Genomic DNA, 27,620 nt, shown 5'->3' with positions numbered 1-27,620 from the left:
TGTGAATTTATTATTACAATTATGGTGCCAATAACCCAAGTTAGACTGAAAAGCTTCTCAAAATGTTAAATACTTATTTTCTAAAATGAACGGATTGTGAGTAACATGGAAATAAACAAGCACAAATATGTAATCGCTACATTTTGAAAATATCTACATGTTTTAGAGACTGCAGAGAAAATAGTTTTCTATAAAACTTTCTGAAGTGTAATATAACATCAAATTTTATTAAATACAACTTGTGCTGAACTTTCTAAGGTCTGCCATAATTTTATTACAATTTAATATACAAATTACACAAGATAAAAATAAGAAAATTCATTTCCTTTATTCTCATGAGTCTCAAAAGCCCTGAAGTTTGCTGAAATAGAAAAATAAAATTAAATTAAACATTATCACTCATTTCTTAATACTTAGTTCTGTTATGTTTAAAGACAGATCTATCAATACATACACAAATTCAAGAGAAAACACTAAACATATGTCTCACATCGAACCTGTTCTCCTTAAAGGATACATCTTTATAAAGGTAGTCTAACCAAAAAAAGGAAGAATTGGGGCTGGAGAGATGGCTCAGAGGTTAAGAGCATTGCCTGTTCTTCCAAAGGTCCTGAGTTCAATTCCCAGCAACCACATGGTGGCTCACAACCACCTGTAATGGGGTCTGGTGCCCTCTTCTGGCCTGCAGGCATACATACAGACAATATTGTATACATAATCAATCAATAAATAAATAAATATTTTTTAAAAAAAAGGGGGCTGGAGAGATGGCTCAGAGGTTAAGAGCATTGCCTTCTCTTCCAAAGGTCCTGAGTTCAATTCCCAGCAACCACATGGTGGCTCACAACCATCTGTAATGGGGTCTGGTGCCCTCTTCTGGCCTGAAGGCATACACAAAGACAGACTATTGTATACATAATAAATAAATAAATAAATAAATAAATAAATAAATAAATAAATAAATATTTTTTAAAAAAAGGAAGAATTGCTTCAAGTTCCAAGACCAGCCTGGGCTACACAGTAAGTTTTAAGCCAGCTAAGACTGGTTCAAACAAAACCACTCAAAGGAAATGAAAGCCGAGTGTGATATGACCCACAATTCCAGCATTCTGGAGGCTGAGGTAGAGCTGAGAGTCCAGCCAGCCTGTGCCACCCTCTAAACACAAGGGGTGGGCACACACCTAACTGGTAAAATGCTCACCTAGTATGTCCACGACCCCGAGCTCAATCTACAGCAGTGTAAACTGGGGGAGAAGGGTGTGCTTTAAAAATATGTACTCAAACAAACAAACAAAAAATATAGGCAGTGGTGGCTCACGTCTTTAATGCCTGAACATGGGAGCAGAGGCAGGTGGATCTATGTGAGTTCGAGGTCAGACTAATCTACTAGAGCTAGTTCCAGGACAGACTCCAAAGCTACAGTGAAACCCTGTCTCAAAAAAACAACAAACAAACAAAAAAAAAAAAAAACCCAAAAGACAACAAAAAAAAAATGTACTAAAAAAACTGGGTATGGTGGCACATGCCTTTAATCCCAGCTACATAGTGAGATCCTTTAAAAAAAAAAAAAAGTGGCTTGGGAGTTGGAGAAATGGCTTAAAACACTTGATGCTCTTGCAGAGGCCCAGAGTTCAGTTCCCAGCACCCACATCAGGCAGCACACAGAGGCCCATAACTCCATCCAGGAGACCTGACACCCTCTTCTGGTACCGTGCTCACCTGGTGAGTTCCCATCTCTGACCTTTGAACCCATCACTACACACATCTCGCGTCTCTCTACATTGCTGCCAATTTAGTTTGCCTAGACCTTGAGAACAGTCCTGAGGAAGACAGGACCGACCTATGGGAGGAGTAGGAAGCATCCTCAGTTGCCAGCCTGAGAAGTCACTGAAAAAGTTCTTATCAACAGAAACAAACCAAGCAAGAACTTAGCCTAAAGCATTCTCAGTAGGCCACTGCAGACATACACAGAAAATCTAACCATACCTAACAAATATGACTTTCAGCAATAGAAAAGCAAGAGAAAGCCAAGCTCACCTGTCTTCCACGGTCTTACTGGAAGGGTAAAAAACTTTGAATGAAAATCCACTTCTTGGAAAAGAGCCCTTTAGAGACAAAAATGTCCATTAAGTGACTATTTGACTTGTAAAAAAATAATCCCTATTTTCAGAATCACATTTCTTAGCCATAATTTAAAATTATAAGATGTGACAATAAAATAGATGTTAGTGTGGTTTTTTTAGAGGTCACTATAAAATGTCACAATCGAGTAGTCTTTTTAAGCTGACCAGTTTTCTGGCGATAAGCGTCCCTGGAAATGCTCTGGCATGGCTCAGTGTGGAAACCGGAGTCCTATGAAATATTAAACATGCACAGAAGACAGACACTGTGTTCAAGGAGTCTTCCCTGCCTCTCCCCTCGATGGCAGGATTCCAGAGTGCCCCGGCACCACTGAGCAGGAACTACAAGCGACTGTCTATGATGCAGCCCTAAGTTACCGCAGAGGTTCAAGTTTTTCAGTCTGTCTGAAGCCCTGATTCAATGCCTGGCCTAAAGCAAGCACTCAGTACTGTAAGTACCAAGATGAAACAAGGAAAAAGATGGGGCTGGAAAGATGGCTCAACGGTTAAGCACATATACTGCTCTTCGAGAGGATTCAAGTTCAATTCCCAGCACCCACTTCAGGTGGCTCGAAACCACTCCAGCTTCAGGAGCATCTGACCCCCACCCCCGGTCTCTGGGGGCACCTGCACTCAAATGCACATAGCCACACAGACACGTAGAACTAAAAAATAAGAATCTTTTTCTTTCTTTGTTTTTCAAGACAGGGTTTCTCTATGTAGCTCTGGAGCCTGTCCTGTTCTCTGTAGACCAAGCTAGCCTCAAATTCACAGAAATCCGCCTGCCTCTGCCTTCAAGTGCTGGGATTAAAGGTATATGCCGCCACTGTCCAACAAATCATTTTTTAAGAGAGAAAAAAGTAATGAATCAATATCAAAGCCAAGTTTTGAAGCTGACCAAAACGTATGAATAAGAGAATGATGCTGTAGGAGTTGTTTGTACACTTCAAAGAGTGGGAAAACCCTTTGGTAAGTTGTTTTTAAAAATAGCATCAACTACAAAAGTGTTCAAAGATATAACAGATGTCTAAAGAGAATAACCAATGATGAAATAGTCTCATTGTGAAAGGATACTTGAACGTAATAAAGACTGAGGGGCTAGACACATGGCACAGCTGTGAAGAGCACTGGCTGCTCTTGCAGAGGAACCAGGTTCAATTCCCAGACCCAGGTGGCAGCTCACAGTCATCTATAACTCCAGTTCCAGGAAGTCCAATGCCTTCTTCTGACATCCTCGGGCACCAGTCACACACATGATGCACATGCATACATGGAAGCCAAACATTTATACATAGAAATATTTAAAAAAAGGAAGGAAGAAGAAAGAAAGAGACTGGGTAAACCAGACCACAAAAGTCATGCAATGAAGCCAAGTGTGTTAAGTATTCTGATCCTTAGAGAATGATTCCCAACCAAGGATCACTGTCCCTCAGGCGCGGTGGCGCACGCCTTTAATCCCAGCACTCGGGAGGCAGAGGCAGGCGGATCTCTGTGAGTTCGAGACCAGCCTGGTCTACAAGAGCTAGTTCCAGGACAGGCTCCAAAGCTACAGAGAAACCCTGTCTCGAAAAACCAAAAAAAAAAAAAAGAGAGACATTCAGACATCTAAGGATACTTATAATCGTCACACGTGAAAAATGTATCAGCATCCAGTGGGATGCAAGGAGGATGCAAGGATGATGCCGAGTTTCCCACACTGCACAGGAAATCCCCTACAGCCAAGAATTACTTGGTCCAAGATGCAAAAGTGCCAAGGTTGATAAGTCCTGTGTAGAGAAAGCCACACAGAAACAACCAGTCCAAGTCATGCTTCTAGATGTAACCCAGATGAAACAAAGAAGTATTCAGATTTAAAACTCCTAAGAATCAGCACGCAGACTAAAACTCACAAAGGAGCCAGGTGTAGTAGGGCACACTGTTAATCCCAGCACTCAGGAAGAAGAAGCCGGCGGATCTCTGGGTTTAAGGACAGCCTGGTCTATACAGGGTTCCAGGACTACACAATGATACCCTGCCTGCTATCAAAACAAGCATAGCACTAATAAAGACAATATTCTGTTTGATATAAACTATGTTTACATGATTATCTGTGTGGTTGGTATATATTTTCCAAGTACTAAAGCCAATCATATATCCAGACACTGAAGCAGTTTGAACATTCTAGAGTAGTTTTAAGGTTCTGTATAAAAATGAAATTCCGTGCATCATAATGTAATCTCATCCATCCAGGCTTGGATTGGGCATTTGGGCAGTTTCTACAAGTCACAGTTCTCAAAAGAGAAGCATCAACAAGGTTAAGGAAATGGCTATAGGATCTGGAAGCAGTTCCCAAAGGGGATTGCCCAGTGTGTGTGACTTTGCTACATTGAAAGGAAAAAATACTTATTTGATTTCATATTTTGGTCTGCTTGTTATTTAAAAATTTAAGCCAGGTGGTGGTGGTGCACAGCCTTAGTCCCAGCACTTGAGAGGCAGAGGCAGGTGGATCTCTTAGTTCAAGGCCAGCTTGGTCTACAGAGTGAGTTCCAGGACAGCAAGAGCTACACAGAGAAACCCTGTCTCTAAAAAACAAAAAGCAAAACAAAACAACAAAAGAAAATTAGAATACTTTATAGTTATGTCACATACTGAGAATCTGGAAATCTTCTATGTATACTAAACTATATCGGTGCTGGACTAGTTATATATTTTATCACAATGACGATTTTATGCTCTATATAAATTCACAGAAATGTGCTATAGGGTGCTAAATGGCTCAACAGGTAAAGTACTTGCTGCTGAGCCTGACAACTTTGGGTCCATCTTTGGGGCCCACATGGTGGAAGGAGAGAACTGACTCTCACCATGATATACACACCCTGTCACACACACACACACACACACACACACACACACAAACGGAAACACACACCCTGTCACACACATGGACACACAAGAGGTAGTTTTGAAAATTAGAGAGAAGAAAGAAAATGCACTATTGTCTTGAGCATCCACGACATCCTTACAGGGTTCATGCAGAGGCACTCCGTGTTGGTCACAGTGAACGGGTCATACTTGTCTGCGATGACCAGCAGGTCGGGCACAGGGTACACTCTCAGAGTGTAATCATATGCCCAGTAGACAGGGCAGACATAGATGGGTAGAGGAGTCAGATGTCCCTGAGATAAGACTGTCTTGACAAACTACAACAGAGCACAAACAGAGCAAAACAGTTCATCAGTGCACACAAAAACAGTGGAGCAAGGAGTTTAAATAAAACATTGATTTCCATGAAGATCTAGTTACGAAATCTTGTAAATTTTACAAAATACCAAAATTTGGAAAAATTTTACAAAAATATTTATATAACAAGGAAGTCCTGAATCACAGAACATCAATAAACATTGCTCTTAGAGTGAAATTATCCCATATTCTAGGAAAAACAATCTAAGTTTTCATTTAATGTCACTGTTCATAACACCGCCCCTCCCTTTAACCATTATGAATCAAGCACACATATAAAGTCATTTACCAATTCAACTCATTAAAAAGATTTAAAAGGTATGGTAATCTGTACTACCAATTACGAGGCTGAGCATTGCCATGAATTTAAGGCCAGCCTGGGCTACAGCAGGAGACTTTGCCTCAAAAAAAAAATCTAAAATAATAATAACTAATAATAACAATTTGATACTGCTGGACATGATAGGGTAGCTATGCCAGCTACAGAGGAGGCTAAGAGGATTTTAGGCCAGCCTGGGTAACTCAGTAAGACACATCTTTTAAAAAAAAAAAAAGAAAAATCACGATTCTAATAATCTCAGGGCTGGTAGGATCTCTCAGTGTACCGGTACAGGGCTTGCCACCCATAATGCAAGCCTGGTGACTTGAGCTGGGTGCACTGCCCATGCAAAGGCAGAAAGAGAACTGACTTTGGAAAGCTGGTCTCTGGCCTCCACGTGTGCCATGCATGTGCGTACTCCTTTCCACCCCCGCCACACACACACACACAAAACACAAGTAAAAATAACATCTTTCTAGTGTAAGTCACAAGTCAGTAGCCAGTCAGCCTGGGCTACCGGTAAGACAAAAAACACTTTTTATAACAAATAAAAATGATTTCCTTCCATACCTCTTAGTAACAACTATATATCTAGGAACTATGAATTCACAAGATAAACACTCATATCTTCCTGATGTGGACATAGCATATGAAACACATAATAAACACGAGAAATATAAACATCTTTAAATTTTTTTTATGTGCATTGGTGTTTTGTCTGTGTGAGGGTGTCAGGTCCCTGGAACTGGAGTTACAGACAGTTGTGAGCCACCATGTGGGTGCTGGGAATTGAACCCAGGTCCTCTGGAAGAAAAGTCAGTGCTCTCAACCACTGAGCCATCTCTCCAGCCCCAAATACGAATACCTTCTGAAAAAAATACACATATGATGAAGTAAATCTAAGTGCTAGGGGAAAGCCCTGGCTTGCTTGGCCTCCATCTCTGTCTCGAGGTTCTTCAGTAGAAAGCCACAGACATAAGAACAGAACTCCATTACTATAAGCAAAAAACAAGTAGCTTAACAAAGTTCATAAAATGCAACATTTAAAATAGTTCAATAAGTCAGGCAGTGGTGGTGCACGCCTTTAATTCCAGCTCTCAGAAGGCAGAGGCAGGCAGATCTCTGTGAGTTCGAGGCCAGCCTGGTCTACTTAGTGAACTCCAGGACAGCCAGGGCTACAAAAAGAAACTGTCTTGAAAAGAAAAAACAAAAACAAACAAAATAGTTTAATAAAACAAAAAACCCACAAGAGCTGAAGAGATGGTTCAGTGGTTAAGCAATCATGAGGGCCCAAGTTCAGATGCCAGTACCATATCAGACTGCTTGCCAGCTCCTGTAACTCAGCTCCAAGGGGCCCAGTGCCCTTTCCTGGCTTCCATGGGCACTGGCACATGCATGTGAATATATGCTTACAAAGACATGCACACATAAATGACAAAACTAAAAAGTAAAACTTTTAAAAGAAAACCAAGGGCTGGAGTACTGACTCGGTGGTTAGGAGCACTGTGGCCCCTGTACAGGACCAGGGTTCGACTCCCAGCACCCATATGTAGGCTCACAACCCTCTGTAACTACAGCCTCAAGGGATCCAATGCCCTCTCCATAGGCATCAGGCACAACCACGGCTCAATACACAACATGCAGGTAAAACACCCATATATACAAATTAATAAATAAATATAAAGCAAAAGATAGTTTGTCAAGGAGACTACTTACATGAGTAGGAATATCCAAATTGCTACTAGGAAAACGGACACAGTTTCTACACATTTTATTTACTAAGTCTTCACGGAAGATAATAATTTCTTGTGTACAATACTGAATTCTGAAATAAAGCAGTAGTTGAATATTTGACTTCCTTGGGAAAAAATAATTTTAAGTCTTTTAATATCAATATTCCCCACTGCATTTCTTAATGGTCACCACAGCAGAAATTCAACCAGGCTACCTCATCTCTTCTCCAATTTAATTATTTGTCTCTCTCTCTCTCTCTCTCTCTCTCTCTCTCTCTCTCTCTTTCTCTCTCTCTCTCTCTCTCTCTCTCGCCCTTACATTTCCCAAAAAAGCACTCTACCACTGAGATGTGTTCCCAGCCCTTTACTAAGCTCTTAATGTGTACCCAACGCTATGCACAAGGTAAGTGAGCAGAACAGAAGAAAAAGACATGAGTCTTCTCTACTTGACATTCTCACAGGGGAAGAGGGCAGAGAAATTAAAGAGTGATGTATGTTGAAAGGAGAGAAAGGCGAAGCGGAATCATACTTGAGGAGGAAAGGGTTTAGAAGGCTGGGGATTAAGACAGAGTTAAAGCGGGGAAGGCTCATCAGGCAGTGACCTAAGACCTCTGGAAGAGAGGCACTGCGGGCAGGGGAAGAGGCACCTAAGACTGGGGTGTGCTCGCAGGCTAGGGGCGCAGAGGCTGGAGGGAAGGCAGTAACTGGGAGAGGAAATTTAAGTGGGAATGGCACGTCATGCAGGGAGGACACTGCATGGGTGCGGACTGCTGCCAATGGCAGGAGAGACCCCATCTTTAACACGGGGACGACATGATAGGGTGTCTTGTGTTAAAAACAGACTACACAGGGGGAAGAGTAGAAACCAGAGACCAGTGTAGACGTTACTGATCCAGATTAAAGAAGATGGTGGGTCACAGAGGTCAAAGGTGAACCGTGAAGTAGATAGGGCTACCTTAAAAACCACGTGTAAGGGAAACTTATGGCCCCAGAATAGGTGAGAGATGGCAGCTTGGGGAAGGATAGGGGCTGTCATTTATCTACTGGACATCCAGGCCCACAAGCCTGGGGTTCATGTGACAGCTAGAAATAATGTTGGACAACCCAGAGACCATAAATTCACTATCAGTTAAGGATTTGAACAAAGTTAAAATACTTTCCAAACCTTGAGAACTCCAAAATCGAATTTTCTTTTTAGATTTACTCATATTTCAGAAATAAATTAGAATATTTGTTAAATGGAACTTAAGAAGTTCAACACAAAACCCTGCGACCTACCTGCACGGGTTAGTAGTGAACACTGAAAATGGCACCCTTTCTCTGAACTCCTTCGTGATACTCTCAGCAAGCGGAGGCCTGGGAGGACAACGTGAGACGACATGTTTACAAAGTTTACACAATCCTCTTGACTGCCAAAAAGAGAAAAAAGGTGTGAACAAAGATTACCTTGGTAAGATGGAACCAAATCCAGGGTCCTCAGGACCAGGAACAAAAACAAAGCGGCTACTGTAAGGAAATGCGACATCAGCCATTAGAAATAACGCGTGCGACACTGCCCCAAGTCACTGCCTTCAGCTGGATTACAGACGCCTTGCTAAACAGTCCTGGCCTTGAATCTACAACCCTCTTGCCTCAGTCTCCCCAGTACTGGATGCCATCATGCCTACCTACAATTATTCTTTATTTCATGCATTTTAATAAACTGCTAAAAGCCGCTCTCCCGTCTAAGTTTTGTCTCACCATAAATCCAGAGAGCAGAGTAACAAACACAATGATGAGACTTTTATCCCGGGATCTTTTAATACTCTCAACTTTTACTCTTTCTACAGGCAATTTCTTTATATCATTGATATAAACTTCATTATTCAAGTTTAAAAAAAAAAAACTATTTTGGGTTAAAAACAAAAAAGGTAGCCAGAGATCTTTACCTTTGGTGGATACTTGGGTATTCACATATTATGTCTGCCAAAGATTTTAGGGAGTCTAAAAAAATTTAAAGATATTTAATTTGTTATAGTTAATTAAATACAACCATATATCTCTTGAACAAAATTAAAATATTATATATAATTTATCAATATACTTTATATAAATATAGAAGCACTCAATAATTATTGGGTTTTGTTTTGTTTTTGAGAGAGGTTTCTCTGTGCAGCCTTGGCTGTCCTGGGGCTCACGCTGTAGACCAGGCTGGCCTTGAACTCACAGAGACGAGTCTGCCTCTGCTCCTGAGTTCTGGTATTAAAGGTGTGCGTCACCGTCTTAGAAACACTCTTATAAACAAATGAGAGCCTCAATACCTTTCAAAGCCTGAACTTGATTTTTTCCATAGGGTGCAGATGAAAAGTTACCACACAGAATGAAGCAGGTTGGAGGTGCCGGTGAATAACCTAGCGGATAAAAGAACATAGTTTTTCATGGCAGAACATTTTGCTTTATTAACTTTATTATTTTTGAGACAGAATCTCACTATATAGCTAGGCTGCAATTCACAGAGATCCGCCTGCCTCCGCCTTCCAAGTAATGGGATCAAGGGCATGCGTCACCACATCTGGCTGGCTATCTGTGAAAGCTTTGGGTTGGTTCTATTTTCTTTCTTAAAGAAGTTTGCCTACGTTGCCCAGACTGATCTCTAATCGTGGCTCAAGCCCCCACCCCAGGCTCCCATGTCACAGGGCCCACAGATGCACTCTACCACAACAGTATGGCAAACATTTAGCTTTAGGACACAATCCCTCAGAACAGTTCAGGAGGGAATAGAAATAACACGTACCAGAGAACATGATGTGAAGCTTCTCCAACACCTGCACTTGGTCCAACCAAACGTCAGACACAAACACAAACATGGCGTCCTTGTTCTCCTCCTCCAGCTGTCTCAGCTTGGCAGAAGTCTTCACTGACGCATTAGAGGGCCCTCCAAAAAAATTAATATTTCCATAGTACGCCCTATATAATTATAACACAATTATACCATGTCTTCTCACCGAGAAAGTAAAACTGTACCAGACACACAATCATCCAACACAGTATTCCAGAGATGAAGTATTTTGCCTGCAAATTATTTAAAACATACACATACACATGAAAATAAGCTATAATAGGAATATTCAGTATGAACGCTTCAAAAGCTGTCCTCAGAGCACAGCAGCCACCTCGATTTTAATCAGCTCGGCTGTGATTATCCACAAAACTGTCAAGAGACCATCAACAAGGTCGGGTCTACTGGCGGTTTTCACAGGAGGGGGTGGGGCCAGGAAACAGACCCTCCCTGGAACTCCCAGACACTGCTCACTGCTGTGTGGAATCCTGCCCCGGTTACAGTCTTGGGAGGTACCGGCGCATACGGGAGGTGTAAAGTTAACTGGGGAGAGCGGGGAGAATTGACTCTATCTGTGCAATTATGGGGAAGCCTTATGGGGAAGTCATCATCCATGCTGGGTGACCCATGATTCTATGAGTGTAACAAAACCACTGTTGCACCGGGCAGCTGTGAGCACAGCTGTTACTCTGGCCTGCCACTGCTGCCCTATCAAGTCTCCTCAGGAAGGGTTAAGACAACAGCACACGTCAGTGCCAACGGGGCAGTTGAAGTCTCCCCTTAGCTGCTCCCCTAGCTGGTCCGGGACTGAGGTCCTTGCCCTACCCCTTCTGTCTGAAACAAGAGGCCAGTGTTACCATCTACCTGGGCTTCCCCAATGCCTGCCAACTCATTTTGTTTCATTCTTCTGTGCACCATGGGGCCACACACTGCACACTGACAGAGATGTGGACTAGACTCCATCAATAAGGAGAATTATTTATGTAGGTAATTTATATAGCTACATAAATAAGAACACAAAGAATAGGTTCATTAAATTCATTTTTCTTTTTATGCCTTTATATTCTATTTTTTCCTTTATTCACTTTAAAAAATTTTTATTTGAGTATTTATGTGTGTGTTTGTGTACGTGTGTGTGGGTGGGGGAGACAGACAGACAGACAGACAGAGAATGTATGCCACATGAGAGTGTACCTGTGGAGACCTAAAGAAGGCATGGGATCTCCTAGACTAAGACAGGTCAGCTTCTATTGCTTGCTCCATTTCAACACAAAGCCTGACGCCTTGTAGTGGCTGAGATACGCTAGTTACGTTCACCATTGCCAGTATATACATTCCTGCAGCACAGAAATCAAGTATTTAATACCTTGTGGTACTAGAGGGCTCAGTGGGTGGAAATCCAAAGGCATTGACATGAAACACTTGGTCTTCAAACCAACCTAAAAAAACAGGAAAATAAATGAGTAACAACTCATTTTTATCTGTTCAGTTACCTTTTTCTGAAAAGACAAATCCATGCCACATAAAGCAATGAATTAGATTACAGAAGTCACTGATCTTACTGAGATATCCAACTCTAGAGCCACAGACAGTCCAAATTTTATAAGCATTTTATTTACATTTAATGAGCATACCCCATCTCAACAAGGGTGGAGAGGGGTGTGGGGCAGGGGGATTCAGAGCACACGTTGGAGTGCAGAGAGAGCAGCTACCTGGGTAAGACATGGTTGTGTGACTCTGTATGAAGTTCAAAGGTTTTTCAGTTTTACAAGCTGTGACTCACGCATCACACAGCCTGCACATGGGTGGTTTCCAGTACACATGGTCGTGCAGTTCCTCCACTGTCTAATCTCAAGGCCTTTTCCTCAGCCCAGAAAGCTTTCTAATGGCCTGTTTAAAAGTCACCTGCTCATCATGCCGAGGTCACCTGCTCACTGTGACTGCCGGCTCACTGTGACTGCCGGCTCACTGTGACTGCCGGCTGGAACTCTACCATGAGGGGTCATCCTCAAGTAGGAGTTTTACTGTCCAGCAAGGGCACGGCAGGACGCATGCGCTTACCTTCAGCCAGGACAAAGCACGCCTCGGTGTACAAGCCGCTGTGGAACTGGTGCAGAGTAGCTGAGGAAGTTCACGACTGTGTTGGGAACTGTAGTGACGCCAACATACAGCCTGAGCCCCAAGGCTCAGGTAGCTTTGCTGGGTTGTTTTAGATTTCTCTTAGGGGGTTGTTCTGGTGTTATGGGGTGAAGGGTGTCCGTTGCTAGGGAAAGTTGAGACATGTAGCTGGGACTGGCCTCAAATCCCTTAAAATTCAGCTTTCCGAGTGTTAGGCTTACAAGTGAGCACCCATGCCAGGCCCTGCAAGGAGTTTTAAATAATAAACTGCAGGAAGGCAAGATGGCTCAGCAGGTAAAGACACGCACTGGCAAGACTGCGTTCTACACTCAGCACCTGCGTGGTAGGAGAGAACAAATCCCTGCAAGCTGTCCTGTGACGTTCACATACACACCATGATATACACGGGTACACATTACACACACACCCCAAATATAATTTTAAATTAAAAAATAAAATAAAATAAAAACTCCACAACGATGTATAGGTCATTCTCCGCATGCTATAAATTTCTTAAGGGACTTTAATCTCTAAGAGTCTGTCTGCATTCCCATGTTTCCAGCACATAGAAGTTATAGTGGAAACCCAGAGACAAGTTTAAGAATGATATAAAAGCATTTTCCCCAGTTCACGTAACTTAATAATTATATTTACTTATGTATTTAATATGTTTTTGGTGCTACACAGGTGCTCTCCCAAGGAGGTAAACTCCCAGGTCTGTAGCAGAGACAAAAATGTCTTACTTTATTCTGTGTTATATGCTTGGGTGTTTTGCCTGCCTGCATGTCTCTACATCATATGCATGCTGTTGCCTGAGGCGACCAGAAGAGGGCAGCAGATCCCCTGGAACTGGAGTTGCAGATGGTTGTGCACTTCCATGTGGGTGCTGGTAATTTCCCAGATCCTAGAGGAGCGGCAGAGGCTCTTAACCACTGAACCATCTCATTAGCCCTGAGTTTGTTTGTTTGTTTGTTTGTTTGTTTGTTTCTTCCTTTCTTTCTTTCTTTCTTTCTTTCTTTCTTTCTTTCTTTCTTTCTTTTTTTTTTTTGAAACAGGGTCTCACTATGTAGCCCTGGCTGGCCTGGAGCTCACTATATAGACCTTAAACTCACAGAGATTGGCCTGCCTCTATCTCCAGAGAGCTGGAATCCAAGGCACATGCCACCTCACCCGACTCAGAATTTCTATTTTGGTTTTTTAAGACAGGGTTTCTCTGTGCAGCTCTGGCTGTCCTGGAACTCACTCTGTAGACCTGGCTAGCCTCAAACTCATAGAGATCCACCTTTGCCTCTGCCTCTCAAGTGATGGGTTTAAAGGCGTGCATCACCAAAAATGGTCAGAATTTTTTTTCTTTAAGGATATCGCTTTACTAAGATCCAGCTGTACTGTCCCAGTAGGATCTTCCAGGAAAAATTTCCCCTGAAACAGAATGAAACGAAACAGACTCACATTGGTGTAAAAATGAACACGACAACAAACGAGAGAGAAGTGGATCTGTAGGCGTAAAAACTGAGCCCACACCCCTGCATTTGTTTCTTGGCAACCTCAGACTCACTAATTGCTTACTGGAGACTCACGGGCACTAAGGACAGCTGTTGCAGACCACGGGCTGACAAGGACAACCTGGGTGGTTGCCATTCGGCCTCCCCAGATGCCTTCAGCCAAGAGAATGACCAGCATCTCCAGGGCACCAGGATGTGGTCAGCAGCTGGCTCATTCAGAAACCCAGAGTCAGTTTAAGCAGGGGTCACCTGGGGTCTACCCGGAGGCTATGCAAATTGAACACCTGGTCAGTCTGTCCCACCAACGTCGCAGGAGCGGACACCGGTGAGAAGGTACACTTCTGTGCTTTCTGTAGAGACTGTGTTCCTAGGGTTTTATAAAAATGCACGGCCAACTCAAGTCCAAAAGTAAAAAGGAACATGTCAGTCTTAACTTACCTCTTTCAGCTGGGTTATCATTCCAAGGACAATCACGTCGCCGACTTTGCTTGTACTGCCCAGTAAAGTTTCTATTGTTTTAAGCTAAGAGAGAGAGAGAGAGAGAGAGAGAGAGAGAATAAATTCGGAACAATAAAAAGCATGGTCTCATTTTCTAATAGACAAGTAAATGCTGAGTAAAGGTTACTACATACATCTGCTTTACAGTAGGAAGAATAATCTGCAAGTTTCGTCCCACAAAAAGCTAAATGTGTAATGACCAAAAATGTAACCAAAGATGTCAAGCATGGGTTCATGCCTAAGGAGGAAAGATGTGTCTGAGGCCAGCCTGGACCACAGTGAGTTCCGGCACCAGTCCAGCTACAAACACACAATCTTTGGTTTATTTTTTTAAACCTTGTTTTGTTTGTTTGTTTATTATGTGTACAGTGTTCTGCCTGCATGTGTCCCTGCAGCCCAGAAGAGGGCGCCAGATCTCATCGCAGGTGGTTGTGAGCTACCATGTGGCTACTAGGAATTGAACTCAGGGCCTCTGGAAGAGCTGCCCCTGCTCTGAACCTCTAAGCCATCTCTCTAGTCCCAAATATACAATCTTAAAACAAAACAACACACACTAAAGAGGAGAAATATAATTCATTCAGATGGTTATCAATGGCTAAAGCTTCATGACATACTATTGTGGACATTAAATATTTGTGTTTTTCGGGAGGCAGAGGCAGGCAGATCTCTGTGAGTTTGAGGCCAGCCTGGTCTACAAGAGCTAGTTCCAGGACAGGCTCCAAAGCTACAGAGAAACAATGTCTCAACACCCCCCCCCCCCCAAAAAAATTGTGTTTTTGTTGTTTGTTTTGGTCTGGTTTGATTTTTCAAGAAAGGGTTTCTCTGTGTAGTCCTGGCTGTCCTGGAACTCATTCTGGAGACCAGGCTGGGCTCAAACTCAGAGATCAGCCTGCCCTCTGCCTTCGGAGTACTAGTATTAAAGGCGTGCGCCACCACCTCCTGGCTTGTTTTGTTGTTGTATAGGCCTAGCTGGCCTGATACTCCTTGTATAGCATAGCCTCCCAAGGGCAGGAATCATAAGCATACACCATATTACTTTCATACTGGGGCAAGGGGCACGCATCCACATGGAGTCTGTGGAGGTCAGAGAACAACTTGAGGGAGTCCATTCTCTCCTTCACCACAAGGCATCAAGTTCAGGTCCTCAGGCTTGACAGCAAGGACTTCAGCTGCTCAGTTGTACTGACAGACTTATTTATATCGTCTTCAATTATTTTTTTACACTTACACACATTTGTGTACTGCAGAGAGGAATGTGGCGTGGTGCGCTTGTGGAAGTCAGAGGGTACTATAAGGGAGTTTGTCCTGCCATGGAGGTCCTACAGATCGAACTGTGGTGGGCAAGGAGGTGACAAACACCTCTACCCACTGAGCTGTCTCGCCAGCCCTGCTTGTACTTTTCAAGGCAGAGTCCTGGCTATGTTGCTAAAGCTAGGCTAAAACTCTCTACTCTTCCACCTCAGCTCTTTGAGAGGCAGGATGGCAGGCACCATCGTGCCTGGCCCACTTTCATTGTTTGAGGAATATGACTTAAAACTCAATGAGTCTGGGGAACTAGCGAGATTGCTCAGCAATTAGGAATAGTTACTGATTTTGCAGAGGACCTGGGTTTGGTTGATGGTAGATATTTGGAATGCCATTTTAAAACATCAACATGAGGCAACACGGGACAAAGGCATGACAAACACTGTTGTGTTTAGAATCAAACCCAGGGCTTTAGATAGGCCAGGCAAGTGTCTGACCACTCAGCTCCACCCCCAGCCCTCCAAATATGCATGAAACACGCTATTTCTGTAGTTGATAAAAGGAATTTTCCACTCAGATTCTATAAATAGCCTACTTGGGGTTCTGCTTGTTCTTAAGTGTTGCTTAAATAGGAAACAAACCATCACAAACACAGAACTAAACAGGAAGATTGAAAAAAGCAATATACTATATAGCCACAAGTGTCAAGTGTTCTGACAAAGAGGAGAGAAGGCATTGCTTTTGGGCTGTGGATACACAAGCTGACGTCAGAAACCTAACACACGTGACACAGACTTTGGTAGGGAAATTTGAGTCGCGTCGATTTTGAAAACGACACAAATTACACTGTGATACAGTTAAGTGCAGAAACTGTCAAATACTATTAGTGGTTTCTCTTTGTGTGCCATCACTGAACATTACTTTTGGTTTTTTGAAACAGAGTCTCACACAGCCCAAGTCGGCTTCGAACTCACAACCAAGCTGAGGATGAGCTTGAATTTCTCACTCTCCTGCCTCCAAGTGCTAGGATCACAGGCCCGACGACCACCCTCTCAAACATGACTTTAACGTCATCCAGTGCTACTGTCTCAGCCTCTAGCACAGTCCTCAGCACGAGAACTGATCTACCAAGGCAGAGAACCGAAGGAACACTGGAGGCTGGACTTCTTCAAAATCCATCTGACCCTCAGGACGCTGGCAAGGCCCAGACAGAAGAAGCAAGGACTTCTAAGCAGGGTCCCGAGAACTGGAGAGGAAGAGACAGCCACAGACAAATGGTGGCCAGGCCACGCCTACTGCTGAACGAAAATGACTGAGCCGTGTGGAATCATCTCCCAAACTACAACAGCGGAAGGTGCACACAGCTCAGCTCTCCTCCACTCAAGTTACCCCTGTAGGGCCATCTGTGTTCTCACTCATTCTTCACGGCTTCTCAGCACACTTGGGGGGCAGGTACCGAAACCAATGTCCTTTGATACATAAGTTTTCCTTACAATGGATACAGCACATTTTACTGTTACAGGTCTGGTGATCAAGAGAAGGCTGTGCAACAATCAGTGTGTTTAGTGAGAACACAAAAGGTAACAAAAAGCTTCCTTAGGAAGCCAGCGCAGGGCTTGGCAGGACTGGCACTGGTCTAGGGACTGGAGACTACATAGATGTTTCTCCGGTACCAGGCCTGCTCCAAAGATGAAGTAACTTCTACTGAAGAGCTACGGAACCCCCAGCACTAGGCATGGCGCTTACCAGCAACAGTCGTGTAGCCTACAGCCAGTTTAACAGGTACATGGCTTTATTTTCAATTAAAATTCAAGGAATAAACCAGGCATGGTGGTGCATGCTTTTGGGTGCATTGGGCAGCAGAGGTAGGTGGGTCTGGGGTCAGCCTGTCTATATAGCAAGTGCCAGGTCAGGCAGGATACATAGGGAGACCTTGTCTAAAGCAAAAATTAAAAAAGATGGCTGACTAGGGAAAAGCACCTGGCTCTAAGCCTAATGACCTGAGTTCCATGCCTAGGTTACATGTGGTGGAATAAAGAACCAACTCCTGCAAGTTGTTCTGACTTCCACATACACATGAGCACACACAGAAAGAAGTGTACAAAAAACAGAGCAATAAATATTGCACTTGTATTAATATATATAGCCCCTATATAATTAAGACAATGCTCAAACCTGGAATTTGCTTCCACTTTCCTCAGGGTGTGAGCCTATCACCGGAGGAGTAAATAATTCATGTCTGTGCGTCCTCTGTAAAAAAAGAGAGATCCTTATGAATTACTGAACTAAACATTTAAAAGAGTCATTAAAACACTGAAGACAAAACACTGTCCCTAATGCAAATACCTAGCAATCCCCCCACTGCAAACCCAGGGCCTTGCACCTGCAAGGCAACTCTACCACTGAGCTAAATCCCCAACCCCTACGGCAGCTTCTAAAACAAAAAGTATTTAAAAACCTGAACTTGGAAGCAAGCAAGAAAGAGAAAAGTCACCTGTGGTTGAAAGAAAATGGTCCCCAAAGAGAATGGCACTATTAGGAGGCATGGCTTTGTTGGAGTAGGTGTGTGGAGATGGGCTTGAAGGTCTCATAGATGCTCAAGTCATGCCCAGTGTCTCGGACCACTTCCTGTGCCTGTGAGTCAAGATCTCAACTACCTCTCTAGCACTGCGTCTGCCTGCGTGCTGCCTTGCTTCCCGTCATGACAGTTATGGACTGTAAGCAAGCCACCACAATGAAATGTTTTCCATGGTCGCGGTGTCTCTTCACACCAATGGAAGCCTTGACCACGACACCACCATACAACACAGTACTGTAAACCCAACCGAGAGAATATGGAAGGGATAAAAAGAGGGTGAGCCAAGACGCTTCAGGATAAGAAATTGGGGTATCCAAAGGAAGAAGGTTATGGGAAGCTCTGTATTAGTTAATTCTCTCATCCACTGCTGCAATCCAATGTCCAATAAAAAGAATCTTAAGGGGGAAGGGCTTTACTTGGTTCGTGGTTGAGAACTCCGGCTGAGAACCACAGTCCATAACCATGGAGAGGCGCAGGGGAAATACCTGGCTCAGCTGCTTGGCTTGCTTCCTTGTTTTCCTTTGTTTTTAGGCCAGTGGATGGCACAGCTCACTCTGGAGTGGATAGGAGGATAATTCCCTTATCCTCCCTGGAGCCGCCCTCACAAACATATCTGGCTGTATTCTTAAGCATTTAATGATCCAGTCAGGCTTACGAACAAAATTAACCACCAGTCTACAGCCAAGCCACCATGGAAACAGCAAATCTTGTCGGAATTAACTACCACCCTAGACAGAGCTTAGCGTGACTGTGCACAGGGTGGGCTGTTAGATGGAGCACGGGCACAGCAGTGTGGGTGTGCACAGGTCAGCTGTTAGATGGGGCACAGCAGTGTGGGTGTGCACAGGTCAGCTGTTAGATGGGGCACAGCAGTGTGGGTGTGCACAGGTCAGCTGTTAGATGGGGCACAGCAGTGTGGGTGTGCACAGGTCAGCTGTTAGATGGAGCACAGCAGTGTGGGTGTGCACAGGTCGGCTGTTAGAAGAGAACTGTTTAGGGAACTGTCCCTCCACGCCCATCCACTCGCATTCTGAGCAGGCTGCTGCCCCTTCCCCACCTGAGACAGCCCAGGCATAAATATGGAAGCAGAGACGGGGACTGAGGACAAGGAGGAGCAAGCGCAGTGAGCTGGGCTGGCAAGAGACACAGTCGAGACTTTTGCCAGGACTACAGGAAAAGAGGGCCTTCCTGACGGTTGCTATGGCTACTAGTGGCCATTTCTGTTATTAAATAAGGAAATCTTATTTGAAAGGATAATCTTTTTTGAAAAAAGGATGTACTAGGACCTAAACCTGGCAACACACCAGGCTCAACATGGCACCCACCTTTTGTCCCCAGCACAGGTGGTGACAAAGTCTAACAAAAGGAAAAAAAAAGTGAGATACCAAAAAGACAGCTGCCTTGTGCTGTTGGATGAACACCCGGATCCAGTCAAGCGTGCAACCACGGACCTCTAGTCTTCCTGGTATACAGGCCAAACTAATACGGTCCTTCTTTGGTTTTAGTCACTGGGTTTTTCAGTCTTAAATGACAGTTTACAGGGCGTGGCTCAGCCGGTACAGGGCTTGCTTTGCACGCACACAGCTCTGGGTTCACCCCTAGTACCGCAGAAAGTTGGCCACAGTGGGACTTGAAGCAGAAGCAGGAAAATCAAAAGTTCAAGGTTACCACCCTACATAGTGAGTTTGGGGCTAGTCTGAGAAACATGAGACCCTCTCTGCAAAATATTCTAAAACAGAATAATGACAAAATCAAATTTATTTCCAGGGACATAAATAGAATGAAAAGGTGAATGAACTTCAGTTCCTCCCTCTATTTCATAATCGAGGATCTCAAAAGGAAGAGCCAAGAGACACACTGAAGATGAACACATGAGGAGGACCCGGGAATGGCCATGCATGCCTCTGATGTCAATACTCGGGAGCCTGGGGCAGCAAGATCTTGAGTTAGGGGGGAAAAAAGTCAGTTTGAGGTCAACCGAGGCTACACAGTGAACTTGAGGCCAACCTTACAAAGCAAAAGCATATCTCAGACACACGAAAAAGAGAGAGACTGACAGACTGACAGTTGCTAACATTTCAGTAAAAAGCACTATAGCAAATGTTGCAGAGTTAAAAAAAAAAAAAAAAGAAAAAACAAGGAACCTGTCACGGTATAGAAAGAGGGATGAGGCAGGAAGAGGCAAGGCAAGGCAAGGCCAACTCGAGTCAGCTGCACAGAAGACGCAGCGCTCAGTGGGCATGAATAAGGAACATACTGCATCCACCTGGAGACTGAGAAAGGCTTCAAATAGCAAGATGTTTCATGTACAAGGGCTGGCAGAATTAATACTGTGAAAATGGCTATATTACCAAAACAACCAATAGATTCAATATAACCCCATCAAAATTCCAATAGCAATCTGCAGAATGACAGAAAAACAATAAAATCTACAATTCTTATGAAAGCACAAAATCTCTGAACAGTAAATACAATCCTGAGCAAGAACAATACTGAAGTTATCACAATAACCAAGTTCCAGCTTTGCTACAGAGCTATAGTAACAAAACCTGCATGACACTGGGACAAAATAAACATGCCAATCAACGCAACAGAATCTGGGAAAGAAAGGCGGAAATACAGATGAGGCCAAAGGCACGCAATGGAGAACTCAACCATCAGAGTAACTATTCCGTTCCGCAGTAGCCGTCCTCACGAGACTTCCATGCAAACCACGACAGGGTCAGAGCTGCAGTGCAGGGTGATGAGGTGGCAGCGTGACGGAAGCCGCCGAGAACAGGGACCCTCAGACTCACCTCTTCACCTCATTCTAGCACCTTCTATACCTGCCATAGCCCCACCCCACAAACCCTGTGCTCCTGCCACATGACACCATCCTAGTGCCCCCAGCCATAACCTCTTACCTTTCTTCTTTCACCTCCCTTTCTCTCAGGGTCTTTTCCTCATACCCCAGTGCTTCATTCATTGGAGATGCCTCCTGAGCCTTCTCAGCAATCCAGCCCTTGCCTCACGCCCCTGATCTGCATTTATATATCCACTCCTGACAACCTTAACTCCACACTCCACGCCTGAATTCGCCATAATCCCCAGACAACCCCTTTCTTGTGTTAATGGATTAGCAGGATCCTGTTTCACTCTGAGGTTTGAAACCTTGCTCATCCTTTTTGTGGTGCTTGGGTTTGAACCTAGGGTCTCATACATGCTGAGTCCTACACCACTGAGCTGTCATACACGCTAGGTGAGTCCTGCACCCCTGAGCTGTCATATATGCGAGGTGAGCCCTGCACCCCTGAGCTGTCATATATGCTGGGTGAACCCTGCACCCCTGAGAGTTGTCATACATGCGAGGTGAGCCCTGAACCCCTGAGAGCTGTCATATATGCTAGGTGAGCCCTGCACCACAGGCTTTCTTGCTTTGTATTTTGTTTTTTGTTTTTTTTTTTTAAAGATTTATTATTTATTATGTATACAACATTCCTTCCCTGTATGCTTGCATGCCAGAAGAGGGCACCAGATCTCATTACAGATGGTTGTGAGCCACCATGTGGTTGCTGGGAATTGAACTCAGGACCTTTGGAAGAGCAGTCAGTGCTCTTAACCTCTGAGCCATCTCTCCAGCCCTTGCTTTGTATTTTGACACAGCGTCTCATCAAGCTGCTCAGGCTACTCCTGAACTCACTCTGTTGTTTAAGGAGACTTTGAACTTGTAATCCTCCTGCTTCAGCCCCCCATGTCGCTGGGACTGCAGGCAAACCACACTTCCACACTACCCTCGCTTGCTGTCCGTTTCCTACACAAAGTCCATTTTCCCTTGCTGTGTCCTTGTTCACCACGCATGTCCACAAGGATCATATGAAATGCCACAGTGTCCATGAAGCCCTCCCTGGTTATATCTTTTATAGCACATAATAAAGTTCTACTTTGCTTGAAGGGAATATAGCAGGTTTTGGACAGGCTGGGTCTGAGTACTATCTCTACATGTGCCCTTTGACGAAGTTATGAAACCTCTCTAGCCTTCAGCTTCCTCATTTGTAAAACAGGAATAATGCTAGCATTCGCGAATCTATTCACATTAGTGGACTAAACAAGGAAAAAAATGCATGCAAAGCACTAAACAATGTCTGACATCTCAATATCAGGTACTGAGTGCTGGCTACTCCCTAACATCTATAGGGAAATGTACTTCATATCTCTGTGTTCTCATGGGGTGTCAATCACAGAGCCCATTAACAGTCTACAGAGTGACCTTCTCTGTTGTTTTGGGACAGGGTCCTACTATGAAGTCCCAGCGGTCTGGAAATCACTGTGTAGACCAGGCTGGCCTCAAACTTGCAGCAATCTTCCTGCCTCTGCAATCTTTAATACTGGAATTATGGACATGAGCCACCAAACCCAGATTTGAATGACCAACTTTAATCTACAAAATTGCAACCTTTAAATATCCTTGAGATTTCCCAAAGCTCTTTTTTCTCCCCAATTTACTAGAGTTCCCCCACTCCCACTTACCTGATGTAAGATAGTATACCGTTCACGATACAACTCAGCTTTATCTCTCGCTGTTCCAAATAAGGTTGGTGCAGCGTGATTAGTCATTGATAGGCTAGAAGAAAAGGAATAGCACTTAAGTATGTATGTGTGTGAATATGTGCACATATATACTATATATATGATATAGTTATAAAAATTAACACAAAGGTCAATCAAAAATGAAACATAAAACTTTGTGAAAAATTATACAATTGAAGTTCACTTAATCAAGTAGAAAGATAGCCCAGTGGATAAGAGCACTTGTTGCTCTTGCAGAGGTCCTAAGTTCAATTCCCAGTACCCGTACGGAAGCTAAAAACTGTAACTCCAGCTCCAGGAGATCCAGTTCCCCCTTTTGAGATTCATGGGCACCAGGCATACATGTGGTCACACTCTTATACTCATGACAAAATACTCATGCATGTAAAATAAATAAATCTTAAAAAATTATATCAACAAATGATATGTGGTATACTTACGGGAGAAATTTTTTTCTTTCTGAACTGTACACAAAATGCGGAATATCAAAAGCTCCAATAATATTGAAAATATGATCTCTGAAAAGCAACCCATAAAAACACAGATCAAACTTATTAAAACAAAGAATTAAAATAGTAATAATTCACATTATAATTTTTGCATATAATACTCTGCATATTTTCTTCAAGCCATGACCAACTTTTTTATAGTGTTACAAATAAGAGGATAAAGTTTTTAGCTTGTACATTCCACTACTTTCGAGAGATACGACAGTCACAGGTGTGATGTCCCCATAATCCTTGCACTAGGAAGGCAATAGGCACTAGGCCATATAATGAGACCTGTCTCAAACAAACCAAACAGTAAATTATACTTTTGATGTCTCAAACAAACCAAACTAAATTATATTTTGATGTTCAATTTAACTTAACACACAGACTATGAAATAGACTGGGAACACACCATGTCAGTAATAAACAAATACTATAATCTCACTAGAAAAAAATAGTAAATACAAGTCATTTAGCAATCAAATTTATAATGTGGGCTCACTTAAAATGAAACAAGTAACGATGGCTTCTAACGTAGAACTATTAACCACCCATTGTTTTCCCTTGCTAACGCTCCCGCAGGAAGGAGCTGATGTGACCCACATACATAGTCTCATCCACCGACTGCCGGCACTCCTGAACAGCCGCTTCCACCACAGACCGCTCGATCATGTCTGATGACACTGAAAAAGGCAAGTTCAAAGTCACAGTTCAGAAAACTCAGGCCCAACAGCAGCCACCTAGACGGTTAGTGAAGGCATAAGTCACAAAACATACAGGTTAGCATTTGGCAAGAGCAACAGGCATTCAAGGCCATCCTGGGCTACAGGAGACCCTGGATATAGAAGTACACAGCAGTAAACACAACACTTTTGAGGCTGACGCGCACGCACACATAAAACCCCTCATTCTACCCATTTCTTTTTTTTTTTTTTTTTTTTTTTTTTTTTTTTTTTTTTTTTTTTTTTTTTTTTTTTTTTGGTTTTTCGAGACAGGGTTTCTCTGTGGCTTTGGAGCCTGTCCTGGAACTAGCTCTTGTAGACCAGGCTGGTCTCGAACTCACAGAGATCCGCCTGCCTCTGCCTCCCGAGTGCTGGGATTAAATCTACCCATTTCTTATTGACGGTAGAGCAACCCTGAGTATCAACCCAAGCACACAGCTAAAACAGTTTCGAAAGCAAAACAAACTTAGGCCTGATCAGAAAGTGGGCACCCTTAATCACTCTGTTTTCTGGCAAAAATACCACGTCATTAGAAACTAACATACAATGATTAATCATTAATTAATGATTACATTTCCTAAACTGTTTATTGTAAAGGAGTTTTCTAAAGGAAGAGTGTAGTATTTTGAATATAATTGGCCCCATAACCGCATAGGGGTAGCACTATTAGGAGATGCAGCTTTGTTGGAGGAAGTGTGTCACTGTGGGGGCGGGCTTTGAGGTTCCCTATGCTCAGGATACCACCCGGTGAGTCAGCTGTCTTCCTGTTGCCTGCAAGATGTAGAACTCTCAGCTACACCCCCAACACCACATCTGCCTGCATGCTGCCATGCTCCCCGCCATGATGATAATGGACTGAACCTCTGAAACTGTAAGCGAGCCCCCTCAATTAGATGTTTTCCTCGTGAGAGTTGCTGTGGACACGGTGTCTTTTCATAGCAATAGAAACCCTAACTAAGACACAGAATGTGCCTTTGATGTAAATCCTGCCTTTGAAGATGTGATGTAGAAAGATGAGAGAGGGCTACAATTCCTATCCTGTGGGTAATAGAAACACTGGAGCGTTTCTTCTTCTCAGGCTGGTGCCTGCAATAGCAGAAGTGTTTAACCAGCACACCAGGCAAGTTAAGTCTTCTCACTTTTGTCTCCCCTCTCACCCCCGCATTTAGGAGTATCTGACTTAAAAAGACAGTCACAGGTGTGCAGAGAGAAATGAATGACCATTAAGGATCAGATCAGGGTCAGCGACATGATTCAGTAGATAAAGGTACTTGGCACAGAACTCTGATGCCTGAGTTTGATCCTCAGATCCACATGGTAGAATAAGAGACTCACTCCAAAGTTGTCCTCTGATTTCCACATACATACTGTGGCATAGGTACACACATACACACACACAGGCACATGTGTGTGCGCAAAATAATAACAATAATATAATTCTTTAAAGGACAAGATCAGATTTAAGAATTAAATATAGAAAAAAGACCATAGTAATTTCACCTTCCCAGGGGATTAGAAGCTACAAAATGGCCCTTAAGGAATAGAATACCCTGATGTCAGAACTGGACAAACCCTTTGGGAAAGATACTGCAATGTATGTTTCGCAGAACTCTGGAATATCATAATAAACAGTGCCTCAATTTCCATTTAAATCTAGATCTGAGGACACGAAGCTACAGCAATTTAAGCATCATCAGAAAATGTGACTTACAGGGCTGCTTTTCAACTGCATCGATGATCTTTTCTAGGGTCTCTTCAAGCTCTAACTCGGTGACAGACTGAAGGGCTTCAGTGAGATACTTAGTGGCTTCCCTGAGAAAGAAGGAAGAGGCCAAGAATTTCTCAGCATTCACAAAGTGCCCATTCATTCCTCCCTTCAAATGGTCCTCATTTTGCCTACAGTTTCTGAACAAAACTATATCCTGATTCCTGGCTAATAAACCTATTTTTATTGTTACTGTTTTTGAGACAGGGTTTCTCTGTGTAGCCCTGGGTGTCCTGGAGCTCACTCTGTAGACCAGAGCTGGCCTTGAACTCACAGAAATCCACCCACCTCTGCCTCCCAAGTATAAGGACTAAAGGCATGTGCCCCCACCACTGGCTAATAGAACTGTTTTGTTTGGTGGTAGTAGCTGATGCAAACTTTTATTTAAATCTTATAAAATTCAAGCTTTATTAAAAGCCAATGTAACTGAAAACTCAGTTCTCTCTCTAAAGCCTGAACTATCAAGATTTAAAACTTCAAAAATAAGCAAACAAAGCCAGGTGATGGCGGTGGTGCATGCCTTTAATCCCAGCACTGGGGGGCAGAGACAGGCAGATCTCTGTGAGTTCAAGGCGAACCTGGTTTACAGGGCGAGTTCCAGGACAGGCTCCAAAAATAGAGAAACCTTGTCTCTAACCACCCCTCCCCCCAAAAAAAGCAAACAATTAAAATAACAACAAATCCCTGCAAGCAGATCAAGCTAAAATACCCTTTTAAAAAATAAGCAGGATACCCTGGACATCGAAGATGACCCCATCCTATCTAGAGTATTTGAGAACAAAGCCGAAACCCCAACTCAAGTCTTTTCTGGATTCCTGGCTCACAGAAAATGTTGGCTAAAACAAGAGTACAGTTTTAATCTCTAAATCTCAGGGTAATCTGTTTCACGGCAACGGGAAACTAACACCATTTTCCTACAGTAAAGTTCTATGGTGTTTAATTCTACGCATGGTGCCTTGAAACCGGGGAAGATGTGAATATACGTCTCACTGAATCAATGAGCTTCCGGCAACTTAATAATAGTTCTTTTAGTGAAAGAAAAGATTTAACTGATCAATTATTCTTCACTGCAAATGTCAGATTAACACCTAAATCCATCACTTTCTCCCAGGGTATACCTAGGTTGACCTTTGGACACTAATAGGCAAAATTTAAACTTAAAAGTTCCATAAAGCGCAAGGTTACGAAAACAAAACAAAAACTGCATGTAGAAGATCATTCAAGCTGACTCAAAAAGGTACACTGAGCTCAGCAGGTACTTAAAACGCTTACAGTATTATAAAATGCAAAGAATATAATAAGCGAGCTAAAAAGACACACTATAGCCAGAAAAACTGCCTTTTGGGAAATCTACAAAATAAAAATAAAAAGATACCTAAAACACCTTTAAAATCTATCCAGTTTTTAATCGTCCAGGCAATAATTAGAATCCCAAACCAAGATGGGTGGCGGAGTTACCCAGGCCGCTCCTTTAACCTGTCTCCCTGTGACTTCCAGATGTAACACTGAAACGATTCTCAGCCAGCAGAGACGGGGTCCTCCGCTGATCTGAAGCCCTTAAGCCTCTCATTTCCCGGGTTCTCTTGAGCCCCCGGCAGCGCAAGCTCCGCCCAGCCTGGAAGTAACATTTGCACCGGGCGCGAGAGTCGCGGAAGCTCGGGGAGGATCTGCACCCTCAAATACACAAGATGACCTCTCCTTTTATAACAGAATGTTCTAAGGGTCTCTGGGCTCCCAGGGCACTGCGGAGGGACAGGCTGCCTTACGACTCACCCTCTCAGCAGCAAGCCGCGCAGCTTAAAAGCTGAGACCGCGCGGCTCCGCAGCCGCTCCGGCGCCATGTTCGCGATTTGGCGCCACCGCCGGGGCCCCGCCCATCATCGATTAGACACGCCCTTGCCCCGCCCCCAAATTCTTGAACTG

At 43.5% G+C, this 27,620-nt stretch overlaps 1 protein-coding gene across 1 annotated transcript; it reads right to left on the bottom strand.

Annotated features, from left to right (window-relative positions):
* Positions 1–254: 254 nt before the first annotated feature.
* Pole2 (DNA polymerase epsilon 2, accessory subunit) lies at positions 255–27,574 on the bottom strand. Its single transcript, XM_038336217.1, has 19 exons — positions 27,471–27,574; positions 25,644–25,744; positions 23,818–23,893; positions 23,160–23,237; positions 22,660–22,753; positions 17,751–17,825; positions 14,271–14,354; positions 13,693–13,749; positions 12,274–12,322; positions 11,579–11,651; positions 10,168–10,340; positions 9,695–9,784; positions 9,323–9,377; positions 8,841–8,900; positions 8,673–8,750; positions 7,378–7,486; positions 5,126–5,302; positions 2,038–2,105; positions 255–361 (listed from the first exon to the last, which is right to left on the bottom strand). The coding sequence occupies exons 1-19, from the start codon at positions 27,536–27,538 to the stop codon at positions 343–345; spliced, it is 1,584 nt and encodes a 527-aa protein (XP_038192145.1). The 5' UTR covers positions 27,539–27,574; the 3' UTR covers positions 255–342.
* Positions 27,575–27,620: the final 46 nt, after the last annotated feature.

The sequence above is a fragment of the Arvicola amphibius genome, chromosome 7 (genome assembly GCF_903992535.2).
Source record: "Arvicola amphibius chromosome 7, mArvAmp1.2, whole genome shotgun sequence".
NCBI classification, from domain to species: domain Eukaryota; kingdom Metazoa; phylum Chordata; class Mammalia; order Rodentia; family Cricetidae; genus Arvicola; species Arvicola amphibius.
Note: the sequence above shows the minus strand (reverse complement) of the source record. Positions and strands in the feature narration are given on the sequence as shown.